The sequence below is a fragment of the Sceloporus undulatus genome, chromosome 9, assembly GCF_019175285.1.
Source record: "Sceloporus undulatus isolate JIND9_A2432 ecotype Alabama chromosome 9, SceUnd_v1.1, whole genome shotgun sequence".
In the NCBI taxonomy this organism is placed as follows: domain Eukaryota; kingdom Metazoa; phylum Chordata; class Lepidosauria; order Squamata; family Phrynosomatidae; genus Sceloporus; species Sceloporus undulatus.
In genome coordinates, this window is record NC_056530.1 from 34,911,690 (window position 1) to 34,925,301 (window position 13,612).

General features: G+C 45.6%; 1 protein-coding gene across 1 annotated transcript in view; it reads right to left on the reverse strand.

The window, feature by feature from the left end:
- Positions 1–4,437: 4,437 nt before the first annotated feature.
- LOC121916184 (ephrin-A3-like) overlaps positions 4,438–13,612 on the reverse strand; it is a 91,866-nt gene continuing 82,691 nt past the window's right edge. Inside the window, exons 4-6 of the mRNA XM_042441005.1 lie at positions 8,690–8,755; positions 6,094–6,171; positions 4,438–5,827 (exon numbers count right to left, since the gene is read on the reverse strand). Of these exons, the coding sequence (XP_042296939.1) occupies positions 5,706–5,827; positions 6,094–6,171; positions 8,690–8,755 (266 nt within the window). The 3' untranslated portion in view covers positions 4,438–5,705. The remainder of the gene's footprint in view (positions 5,828–6,093; positions 6,172–8,689; positions 8,756–13,612) is intronic.

The window sequence follows — 13,612 nt, forward strand, 5'->3', positions numbered from 1 at the left end:
CATGGGCCTGGTGGGTTACAAGTGGCTTAGGCCACTGGAGCTGTAGTGGTGTAACTAAGGTTGGCATCACTCTGTGCGAAAATCGACCTCCTCCCATGGGCATGCTTTACCGCTACAGCACCTAAAGATTTCCTGATGCAAAACATGAAGACTTCTTGAGAAAGTCAGTGTTCTCTACCTACATAGGAGCCTGTGGCTTCACAAAGGAAGGAGGCATGCTGGATTCCAAGGAAATATATTTGAATTGCAAATAGACATTAAATTTCCTTTAATTTGAAAAACTACCAGTGACCACATATCCCCGCCCCAAAAGGGGTTGGTGCCAGCCAGCCTGCAGATAGTCCTCCCTACCATCTGAACTAAGACCAGAAACAGAAAATGCAGGCCTATGACTAACATCTTCAATTTCTTTCTCCTCTTTGCCTGATGAAGAAGTCAGTGTGACTTCGAAAGTTTGCAATGTGTAATTGTGCATTTTGGTTGGTCTAATAAAGGTAGCATTGTTTGAATGTTATTGATTTTGTACAAATGTTACTCATAAATTGTAATTCCCATGTATCACTGAATGTAATGGCAATAGCTGTGACACAAACAACTAGTAAAATTAAAGCTATACCTTTAAATTACAATATTATATGCACAGCCTAAATATACTTATATGTACGTAGTTTCATGTGGTTAAAGTTACAATTATTGATTATTAAGAAGAAAATATAAAAAGAATGAAATTTTAGTATTTAAAAAAAACCTTTTAAATAAAACTTGGGGCCTTTCTTATTGGCTATCATTGAGCTTGATCCCACTCATACCCTCCTTCACACGGAGCGCATGCATTTTAAAGGAATGCAGGCAAATTGTTGTTGCTGTGTGCCTTCAAGACGTTTCCAACTTATGGCGACCCTAAGGTATGCCTTCTTGGCAAGCTTTGTTCAAATGGGGCTTGTTTTGCTTTCTCCCATGGCTAAAAGAGCGTGACTTGGCCAAGTCGCCCTGTGGAATTACATGGCCAAGCTGGGATTCAAACCCTGCTCTCTAGTTTCAAAGTCCAATGCTCAAGCCACTATGCCACACTGTCTCTATGCAGGTGAATGTCACAGCCCATTTCTGCCCAAAGTTGGAGATGTTGGAGGAACAGTGGTAGCGCCACCACCTTAGGATGTCACCTGGTGTGTCCTGAACCTCCTGCGCATGCACACACACAGTGACACTCCTAGTATAGAGTGAAACGTTTACTGGTCCATTTCCAGGCACTGGTTATAATATTTAAAGAAGTGGCAGCCCTGAGCTTGGTGTCACCCAGTGTGGGGGTGCTGGCTTGGATACTAGCTTATAGTCTCAACAGACCGGCATCAAAGGCCAGCATCGGAGCAGAGTGGGGGCCTGGCATCCGCACTACACATACCCTGACTCTGCCCCCATGCTGGTGTGACGCTGCACGCCCCACCAGTGTTATGGCACCCCTTTGATACACGCGGATGGTGTTAGGTTACTCCTCAAATCTACTTACCTTTTTGCAATCTCCCATCAGTTGTCTTTAACCATCGTTTTTACACTTTTGTAAGAGTTCTAGCGATTTTCCTCCTTTTTAATTAACCTATTTTCTATTGGTGGGCAGGATAATAAAAATGGATAAGATATTGATGTCTGTCAATGTCTTTGCAGCTTTGAATCGACTCCCCCTTTCTTAAAAAACATAACAAAAAACCACTTTCAACACAAACCGAACATTTTTAGAAAGGAAGCTTCCACTCATGAACCTTTCCATTGAGAGAATGGACATCCAGGGCCTATTTACACAATGCAATTATAGCTCTACATTGCATTTTAACTGCCGTGGCAACACCCATGGAATCTTGGGAAATGCAGTTTAGAGAGGGGCGTTTAGAAATCTCAACCAGTGCCTCCCCAAACTACAAACCACAGGATGCAGCTATAGTAGTTAAATTGGAATCATAGCACTATAATTGTGGAGCGTGAATGGATCCCCCATAAAAATCTGGGGTATTTGTGGTTATCGCCATGGTCTAAGATAAAGGCGGTGTCATGAAAATGGGAGTTAAAATGTAGGTCTAATTCAAGGCCTGAGCTAAATCACACACTCACACTTTAGGACTACAATTCCCAAACCTCCATGTGCATCTCCAAAGGAGGGCAACTAAAATAGTGAAGGGTCTGGAAACCATGTCCTATGAAGAGTGACTTAGGGAGCTGGGTATGTTTAGCCTTGAGAAGAGACAGTTAAGAGGTGATATGATAGCCCTGTTTAAGTATTTAAAGGGGTGTCGCACTGAGGAGCAACCTTGTTTTCTGCTGCTTCAGAGTCTAGAACATGGAACAATGGGTGCAAGCTACAGGAAAAGAGGTTCCACCTAAACATTAGAGGAACTTCCTGACAATAAGTCTTTTGACAGTGGAACACACTGCCTCAAAGAGTCCACAATTAGGGGCTAAACAGACCAGTGTTAAATGCCAGCATTTGGACGGAGTGGGGGCATGGTGATTTGATGCCTCAAGCCCTGACGCCAGCATCACGCCACGTGCCTCCACATGGTAGGGAGCATCACAGCACTTCGTTGGCACAGGGTTCAGACACACTGCGCCAAAGGAGTGCTGAAAAGCCACCGCTGTGGCAAGGGCACCTTTTTGCCGGCGCTAAAAGGAGCGACATTTATGTCTATTGGCCATCCCTTTTAGAGCCAGATCAGGGCTGCGGCGTGTGGTTGCGGTGGTCCCGATCTGGTGTTGAAAGGGGCAGCGGGATGCCGCTCCAAAGGGGCAGTCTGTAGTTTCCAAGTTTTAAATCCTAAGGGTGCTCCTTCCATTTCTGGTTTGCATGTCAAGATGAGTTTGCATTCACACATTGCAAAAGCCAAGGAAAACGGTGGCCCTTTCATACTGCATAAATGGCATCATGATTCCACTTTACCTGTTGAGGCTGCATGGTTATGCAATAAATGCTGGTGAGGCTCAGAGAGGCCTACGAAGAAGGAAATGAAGAGGGAAATGGTTCTCATCCCCTCCACAACTGAACACCCTGCAGTAGATAGTGCAAGACTTTCCCCTGAAATCCTAGTCCCTTTCAAACTATACAATTATAATATTATATCCCACTTGGGCTGCCGTGGCTGCATCCTATGAAGTCATAGAGGCAGTAGAGCGCTCTGCCTAAGAATCCTAAATGCCCTTTCCTAAATTGCTAGGATTCAACAGGAGTTATAGCAAATGCGAAGCCCCCTAGATGTGCGATTTCTTCATGTCTGAAGGCAGAAACTCTTCTTTTTCCTTTCCTTTCCGGAGATGCCAAGTACAGAAAAGGGATGGTCACTCTACTCCTTCTCTGCCACCTCACTCCTTTGCTTACTTTCCTTGTTGACTCTGTTGATCAAGCTGATGCCTGAACACAATTAATGCTGTTTACAGCTCACCCTCATGTACAATTCAAGTGCAATTGTATTACTTCTGAGAGTGTGGTTTAAAAATAAAAATAAAATAAAAATAAAATTCAGAGTTTTGTCTGCTCTAAACATAAATTCAGAATTTTGTTTCACGGTGCCATAGTTCAAGTGTTGCACTGGGGACGAAGCAGGTTGACGTCTCCAGTGATCCAGAAAAATGTGCTCTCTGGTGGTGTGACCTACCTTTCAGGATCGGCATAATGAGGAGGAAAGGGGCAAAGAAGTGTTTTGGAGGGTTATTTGCGCTCATTGAAAGGAGGTCAAGTTAGAAATTAAACAAATAGCTTTTAACAAAAGAGGCCATATCAGGATACAAAGCCACTGGAATGAAGCAGGGAATGGATAAAATATGGCCCAAGGCTTGTATGTAGGACTCAAGTCGGGTTTTTTTTGTAGCCTGTAAGCACTTTGGTAGGAACAACATATGATAAATACAGTGGCCCCTTCACTTTTGTTGGGGTGAAGGACCCCCTTGAATGTGGAAAAACTGCAAACAAACAAATTCTCTTTTTATCGGAGAGATCACCGGAATCTCCAGGTCCTCCAGACATCAATCATCGAATTATGCTGGAGGACCTACAAATAATCAATAATCAACAATAATCAAAATTGCAATAGTCAAAGTCACAAATGTGGAGGGCCAACTGTAAGCTTTTGCAGTTTCCGAGAGTGGTGGTTTTCACACCCCATCTCACCTCATCCCCAGCTACAAAAACAAATCTCAAAGTGGGATGCTGCTAGGTTTTGTGTGTGTGTGTTTGTGTGTGCATGTGCGCGCATGTATTTTGAAGCCTAATTGACCTCCCAGTGAGTGCTGGGAGCTAAAAATTGCTCCCCAGCTTTCAGATGATGCCCATTCCCGAAATAAAGCAAATGACAGTTTTCTGCCAGCCCATCCTGTAAATAATTGACAAACCCAAACCACTGGATGCACAAATCCACAGCAAAACAAAGAAAGATGGATGGAAGACCTGACTGTAAATTTGTGGGTTGCTGTTTTTTATCCACCTTTTATTTAATTTTTGTTTTTAATAGACTAAGAGCAAGTATATGAAAATCGCCAGCCAAAGCTCTTGGGGAAGAAGAAAAAAAATCACAAGGAGAAACAGCCCCCCCGACCCCCCAAAGGTCCTCTGCTTGTGTTTGTCCATGTGGGTTCGTTTAATCCTCTTTTGCCCCCCAACCCTCACCCCGGGAAAGAAAGAAAAAAGTGTCCGTGCGTCTTGCATAGGTCTGGTCTTCACAGAAGACAAAGGGGAGGGAAATGCCCCAAAAAGAACGGAAAAGAAAACACCTCTGGCTTGACCAGGCAGGCCGGTGCCCGCCCCGAGCCCACTTCTACAAGAACAGGTTCATATAATCTATAGACACGGAATAATAGAGACTCTCTCTGTACAGAACACATTGAGATATGTACACGGCAGCCCAGGTTTAGGGCCAAGGGTACCACATCCCCTCCTTACTAATTTGGGTGCCACCAGGGGGATGGTGTCCACCCCTCTCCCCTCACAAATTGGGGTACTGACCCTTCTGAGATCAGGGCATCCCTTTCAAAGCAGGTTATGGATCTCCCTCACAATTTTCTGTGTGTGTTTGCCAGGCTGCAAAAAGAGACAGTTGGCACCACATGCAGTTCTTGTGGGCAGTCTGCTCCTCTGGACCTTTGCAGGTGGGCACTGGAAAAGGCGGGCAGGTGGCCTATTGCTGTGGCAGAGAGACGTAGTCCTTTGGGTATTGCCAGGCACAGGTGTCCCAAGGCTGGGGTGATGAAAATGCCTTTTTTGCCCCTCTCCAGGGCATCGAACCTACCTCACCCACCAAAGTCCACACAGAATGGGGTGACGTGAGGGTAACACCTGATCTAAAACTCTCTCCCAGGGCAACTCAGGGCAGATGAGAAAGACGAACTAGAGGGAGAGGGAAATACAGAAGCAGTTGCAATGTTTTCCTTAGCTGGGGGTACGTGTGGGAGGAGGCCAGGAGTGGCACCAGCCTGGAAAAGTTCATCGATGTTCCCTCACCACCATCAGGTTGTTTCTCCCTCACTCCAACATCACACCTCAAAGCTGCCTCTCTTTGAGTGTTTCAGGTTTGGTATCTTGTTTTTAAATAAACGTTGCTCTTGGGGTTGTCATTTTTGTCCTTTTCCGCAAATGCCAAGGAAGGTCTGAGGGAGAATGGCTGAACCCGTGAGGGGCAGGCGGATGGTGGGTGGTGTTGCTCGGCCCCCTCCCATGGCGTCCCTCACGGCTAGGAGGCCAAGAGCGTCATGAGGAAGAGTGCAGCAGCCACAGCCAGGGGTAAGTGTTCCCGCTTGGGACTGGTTCCGCTGATGCTCTTCTCCAGTTTGGGCATCTCAGGATTAAAATTATCTGCAAGAGGGAGGAAAACGAGGAGAGGGAGAGAGAGAGAGAGAGAGAGAGAGAGAAGTGGGGAGGGAGGTCAGAGTCTAGTACGGTGGGGTGGGCGCCCTCTTCCCCCGGCTAGCACCTCCTGCTCAAAAACGCCATCCCTTCCTTGGGCAGTGCCAAGGGGGGTGGGCAGCAAAAGATAATGGGACAAATTCTACCAGCTTCAGTAAAGGCCACATACACCCCCACCCCCTACCCCAGCCGAGGGCACTGTGGGTCGCACTCACCCAAGTCCTCGATCTTCACTTCTGGCCCTATAGTGAACTGCGGGAGGGTCGGAACTGCTTTCTCCCCAGAGAGCGATGCTGTGGGCAGGAGAGGGGGGAGAGGGTTATGCCCTGGGGGGAGAGGGTTGTGCCCAGGAACAGGGCGAGAAACCATGCTTCACTCCAGCTCCCCACCATCACTTTTATTTCCCTCCACCATGCCCAGCAATCTAGTGTCCTTCCCCTTCTTTTTAAATCCTATGCCCAAACCAGGAACAAAGATCACGGAAAGTCAAAAACCATTGGCTTCACATGCTAGACAACATAAATGGAGGGGGCAGCCATGGGGCAGGGGAGTACAACAGTAAGGGCCAAGGTGGCTGTGGGGCTTGCAAAGGCAGAGACATTTACACTACAGGCAAAAATGGAAGAAGCAGGAAACATATCCCTCTGTGGGTATCACAAAGTAGATTATGGGTTGTGCACTGCATGCAAGCATATGGCCACATGGCCATGGGAAAAGAAAAAGTGCCCATCCTGGGAAAAATGGCAGGCATGTCTTTCTGTCTGTGCTGCGTTTTTGAGGATGTGTGCGCATCCATGGACAGAAGCACAACAGAGTGTACAAAAAGAGCTCACTAGAAGGCACACCATTTCTCATAACATCCTGAAAGCAGACGTGACAGCTGTTGGTTGGGAACACTTCTGGGAAGCCCAAGGTTGATGTTTGCAAACACAACCACAAGCAATGCTACAAAGGTCTGGGCTCCTTTTCATGAGCGGCTTTTGGCAACTGACCAACTGTTGAAGAAAAGGCCTTTAGCATGGGATGCTGTACTTTTAGGGGAGTGTGTCTGATGTGGTTATATGTCTCTATGTATGTATGCATGCATGCGTGTGTGGGAGGGGGTTGTTGTTTTAAAATGGTAGGCTTGAATGTGCTTTAATACAAAAATTTGCTTTTTTAGAAAATGTTTTAAGCCCAGTTCTAGGAGAAATGCAGGCTATAAAATAAATAAATAAGTAAACAGGATTATTCCTGAGATTTGCAGATTTAGAAATGATTTGAAATCTACTTCCACATTTGTAAAAACAGAGAACAAATTCCACCCCTCTAAAGAAAGATAACAAATCTTGCTTTAGGAGAGAATCACTGGTCCTTGGGCCCTTTCACTTCTGGAATTATAAAACTAATAACTAATGAGTCCACTTTAACTCCCATGGTTGTGTCCTATGGAATCCTGGGATTTGTAGTTTGGTGAGGCCCTGGAGCTTTCTGGCTGAGAAAGCTAAATGTCTCTCCCTCAACTGTTAATCCCAAGATTCCATTGGATAGTGGGAAATAGTCAGGCCCTCGCCCCATTGACATTTGGTGGTTTCCCATCTTGAATGGGATAGTGGCTCCCAGAATCTCTGACACCAAACTTGGCCCTTGACCTGAGAGGTCTCCCAGTTCAGTGGACTGGGGAAAAGGCAACATTTTAACTTTGTCTTAGGTATCAAAGTATCTTGTGCTAATCCAGGCTGCATGACATACCCGTCTGGCCATTTTGCAGTCTGCTCTGTATGGACAACTAACAGGCAGAAGTGCAAAACAGACCCTGCCTTAAGGTTGCCAGAACAAGGAGCTATTCCCATCATGTCTTCCTGGAGGCAACCTGACTGGGGCCCCATATTGGCACAAGATACTTTGATGGCTATGAAAAAGTAAAAATGTTGCATTTCCCCCAGTCCAAAGAACTGGTAGCTGATTTGGGGGACCTCTCAGGGCAAGGGCCAAATTCCCATTCCAGATGGGAAACCACCGAATGTCACGAGGGACATGCTGTTCCATGGCTTTTGATTAGATACCTGAATGAGGACAGGTAACACCACTGGTGCTTAGTGCTCACTATGGAAGCTGCCTGGAGCCTCCATGTGCAGACACAGTCTATGTCCGAAGAAAAAAACCTGGATGCTGGGGACCCACAATACAGACTCACAAAGCACGCAACCTGTGAATCCCCAGAAGATCCAGCACGGAACTTGTGCCAAAGAAGACAGACGTTCAATTGTACTCCGTAGGGCTCTTTTCTTCTGACAATTTTTACAAACGGTTGCATTTATGGTTTTGCACTTTATTGTGCAAGTAGTTATATACTGCTTGATTCTATTGCTAAACCCTTTTTGACTACACAGAAGAAAAAGTAGGAGATGGTTTTCTAAATATGCCCAAAGTCCCATTTGCTCATTTTCACACAAAAGTAAGGCATTACAGCTAACGTTGTTACTTGTAACATGATATTTCCAAATTCTGCCAATGAAGACTACAGGCCTGCTGTTTGCAAAAAAAGAGAATATAAAAGAAAGCAATGAAAATGAAGATTCTCAGTGAAGGGGGAACAAGAGGTACAGGACTGTACACAGTAGCTACTCGGGACCTCTGCAAGTTTTTGACTGTGAGACTCCTTCTGACTCACATAGGCAAATCAAAAGGGAAGAAAAATTAGGAGTACAAGTGTGGGATGCGTGTGCAACCAATGTGCTCATGATTCCTGGGGGGAGAATGTGGTCTTGTGCGCACTGGATGGAAGCGTGTACCAAGGAAAGCGGCCAAGGGGAAGAGAAAAGCACTTACGAGAGGCACAGCACACAAACACCTTCATTCGGAGGCAGGCCCGGCGGTGGTTGTGCGTTGGAGTTGCTGAAAAAGGAAGAAAATGAAGAAAAACTTAGAATCATAGTCAAAGAAATTTGAGTGTGTAGGACAGGCAGAGCCTCCCTGCCCTGTTTTCCATAGAGAAGAGTTCTATAAAATTTTGTTTTATAGTTTATTATTATTTTAAATTAGATCTATATAGGGCACCAAAATCTTTTAAGTGCTTAGGGCATCCAAAGGTCTTAATCTGGCCTTGCTGGTCTCTTCTGATTTTGGAAGCAAAATAAGTTTGGAGGGGAGATCACAGGGTAACAGCAGGGATCTCCAAGTAGGACTAAGAAAGAATCACCATTGCCTATCCTGATCCAGATCAATGTGAGTTGCAGTCCAAGGGAGTGTGGAGGGATCCACATATCTCATGTCTGATTTGCACTGACTGACACAGTTGTTCTCTGGTACTTCTGTCCAAAGGCTTTTTCCAGCCTCAGGCCAGGGACTGAACCTATGACCTTCCACTAACTAAGAGGAGGCTCTACCACTTTGCTACAGTCCTTACTAGGAAATAAAAGCTTAGCTGTAGTTCTCAGTTTCAAATGTATACAGAGTCTTGGTTCCAGATATTCTGGAGGGTAGGAAGTGCAAGGTACTCCTCCTCTGAAGGCACACACTTTCCATACCACATTCACCTCAAAGGCTAATTACATTTTAGAAAAGGGGATCACACATCAATTGCTACTTCTTATGCCTTATTTTTCATGTAACATGTTACTGACACTCAGCACTGCATTCCTTTTAAAGTTATTACTAATGCAACTACAGTTGTCCCTCCAGATTCACGGTCTTGCTGTTCGTATCCCTCGGTCTTTTGCGGACATCAAGCCAGGAGGGACATAATAGCATGTGTGTATGAGGTGCACGCAAGGAGTGCACCCTCATTGTAATCAATAGGGCTCCAATATTGGCGCTTTTCCCAATTCGTGGGAGGGAGGTCTGGAACAGATCCCCCGTGAATCGGAAGGGACGACTGTATATAAATCCCTTAAAAACAGAAGAAAACTCCCCCAAAATGACCAGCCAACAGCAATGTTTTGGAAGGTATGGATAAGCATGAATTGTTACACCCCAAATAGTTCAGGGGTATAGCTGGGGGAGTGGGGTGAGAGTATTGTGTGTCTGTACATGTGCCTTCAATTTGCCTGTTGACTTATGATGACCCCATTAATTTCATGAGGTTTTGCATGGCAGAGGGGTTGGACTGGATGGCCTTTGTGGTCTCTTCCAACTATGATTCTATGATTCTTAGACAAGAAAGACTCAGAGGTGGTTTTGCCAGTTCCTTCGACTGAATAATATTCTGGAGTGCCTGGGATTCATTGGTAGTTTCTCATCCAAGGTGTAACCAGGGCTAACTTGCTCAGCTTCCAAGATTAGCTGGGATCGGGTTCCTTTAGGGTATCTAGGCCCTACTTCAAAGCTGTTGGTTGAACGATGTCTATGGAAGAGCATCCCTGACCCCAAATCCACAGCTCCTTCCCCTCAAACGAGACAGGAGGAAGATGTTTCAGTCAAAAGGAATAGCAACAAAGGATCTGGTACCTTTAGGATATTTTAGGCATAAAATGAGAATACTAGTGCACCTCATAATAATTATGTCCTCCCCAAATGAAAATTTCCTTCATTTCCCAAATTTCTGACATAGCAGTAACTTAAAAATTCAGTGGAACATCTAGGGATAAAGTTTAGTCATCTAGAAAAAGGGGGATAGGCAAAGCAACCAAGGTAAGGCAAATACAGTGCGCCTACGTCACTGAAAGCCAAGTGACAGAAATGACAATGATGCACACCATGGCGTGCAACATGCACGAGCCCCATTATTTTCAATGGGGGTCAAGCATACATGCTATATGCCGTATGCGGTGTGTGTGTTTTGGAACGGATCCCCCATGTAAGGCCAGAGACCAATGTATAGAAAACTGAAGAGCTCTAGGCGTAAGCAATTTCTGATGTTTCATGCTGACAGACTAGAAATTTGGGGATGGAAGGAAAATTTCATGGGGGGAGGGAAGAAGCAGAATTCTTATTTGGAGAGTCAATGCCCTCATTTTGCCCCTCTCCCTGCTACCTTCATTCTTGTACTAAACAAAAGACCCTTCTTACTACTCTCATCATTATTTGCAATTATTGCACATCGCAACTAAGATAGTTGATTGGTACCATATTCATTCGAAGCCCTGGCCATTACTTTGTACCCAATGTGCCATACTGCCCACAAAGCGAAGGCAAAAGCCAATGGAGGGTTGCCCTGGTGGCACATTTTGAGGGGAGACATGGTGAATGATATGGGACAGAAAAGAGTAAAATGGGATCCTGCTGTGGCTCCTCATTGGGGCCAGGATCCTCGAAGAAGCATTTGGTGGGAGCAGCTTTCTGTGCGATTGCCCCCTTGCTAGAAGCCCTTCTCTCTGCCCTACTGCCCCCAAAGGCATGTCTGGCAGGAACCCAGTGGGCCTTCTCAGTGGCTGCTCCCAAGCTCTGGAACTCCCTTCCGAGAGAGGTTAAACTGCCTAGGCAAGGTGAAGACCTTTTTGTTTCAGCATACCTTTGGGCTGACTGTTGAAGGAGAAAGAGATTTTCAAGTCCTGTGTTGTTTAGAATCATAAAACCGTAGAGTTGAAAGAGATCACAAGGGCCATCCAGACCAACCCCATTCTGCCATGCAGGAACTCACAATTAAAGCATATCCGACAGATGGTCATCCAGCCTCTGCTTAAAGACCTCCAAGGAAGGAGACCCCACTACACTCCGAGGAAGGAGTGTCTTCCACTGTTGAACAACCCTTACTGTCAGGAAGTTCTTCCTAATGTTGAGGTGGAATATCTTTTCCTGTACCTTGCATCCATTCTTTTGGGACCTGTTCTCTGGAGCAGCAGAAAACAAGCTTGCTCCATCCTCAATATGGCATCCCTTCAAATATTTAAAGACGGCTATCACATCACCTCTTAACCTTATCTTCTCCAGGCTCTCCACCTCCCTAAGTTGTTCCTCATAGGGCACGGTTTCCAGACCCTTCACCATTTTAGTTACCCTCCAGCTTTTGTTTTTGAATTGTGGTGCCCAGAACTGGACACAGTCTTCCAGGTGGGGCCTGGCCAAAGCAGAATAGAGTGGCACTATTATTTCCTTTGATCTAGACACTATGGGGCTTGAGAGCCTGCCCCAAAAGGGCAGGCTGGAGCCACCCGTTTTTACTCCTGACACAGGCTGCACCAAGCAAATGGTACGGCTTCCATCAGGACTAAAAAGAACCTGGTGAAAGTCTCCACGGTTGGCGCAATGAGTGCACCATTGGCGCATTGCCATGTGTGGATGATGTAAGCATGATGCTGCGGCGTGCGGATGCTGCGCCACCCTTGTGTCATCATGGTGGCCCCCATATGGATGAGAGGCCGCCATGATGGCACTGCCACCATGCACTAGGGCTCGGGACCATACAGTTACTCTGCAATCCTGAGACCTAAAATCGGCCCCAGGCTGCCGCTTTCCGTCAATCTCTACTGGGGCTATATTTCTATTGATGCAGCCAATATTCCAGGTGGGGCCTGACCAGAGCAGAATAGAGTGGCACTATTACTTCCCTTGATGTAGACACTATACTTCTGTTGATGCAGCCTAGAATCACATTGGCCTTTTTACCTGCCTCATCACACCGTTGGTTCATGTTCAACTAAATCCCTTTCACATGTAGTCTCCTTAAGCCAGGTATCCCCCATCCTATATCTGTGCATTTCATTTTTCCACCCTAAGTGCAGTACCTTATGTTTCTCTGTGTTGAATTTCATTTTGTTAGCTTTGACCCAGCTTTCCGGGTCTGTGTTCATATTTTTGCTTTCTTCTTGTTGTGGTTTTGAGGATGAAAGGATGAGTGGACCTTGGAGCCCCTGTGATGAAACTCACAACCTTCTGGGTGCAGTATAGGCATTTAACCACTGTGTCACCAGGGATCCCTTGATTGTTTAATTATATTTTTTAACTTTTGTATGATTTTTAGCTATATCTGTTTTATCTTTTGCAAGCTGCCTTGAGTCCTAGACTGAAAAAGCCAGGCTAACAATAAAAACAACAACAGCAACAATGACGATGATGATAGTGACAGTGGTGTTTGTTTGACAATGTTGATTGCTGGTGCCAGCTGTAAAAATATGCCTAGACTCTCTGATGGTTTGCAAAAATCAAGGTAGCCTTTTTAAATTGCCACAAGCCAATTCTCCCCTACGGTTTGCTGCCTGAACACCCAACTACTCCTCCAGCACATTGACTCATCCCTCCAGCCTCATTTCCTCCTCCTCTTGGATCCATTTCTTTCACAAGAGCCTCTCTTTGTGCTGACTTCTGAAGTAAGAAGCATTAGCAAATTGATCAACATGGCTTCTTTTCTTTCTCTGTCCAATATACACGGCGGCGGGAGCATAATCTTTAGTAAAATGCTTAATCTCATTGTCGGATCTGGTTGTACTCATTATGGGGCGACTCAGACACGTTCCAGCAACATTTGCTGGTTGAACAGACAAGATTTGGGGCGGGGGGAGAGAAAAGAATGGAAATAGTGTACTGGAAATGTGGGTTACCGTTTTTTCATTTTAAACATGGGCTTTTGGGGGTTCCAAAAAGACAGCGGTCAGATAATATAGACCTAGGACAAGAGAAACTGGAGTTCAGACCTCCCTTTCAGCTATGAAGCTCTTTGCATGATCTGGGATTCTAGCCTAAACCTACCTCACTGGGTGGTTGTGAAGATAAAATGGGGAGGCAAGACAGAGAAAAATCAACCACGTTGCCTTAAACTCCTTGGAAGAGAGGCAAGAAATAAATATATCCCTTGAATGATTTTCCAGAATTGATTTT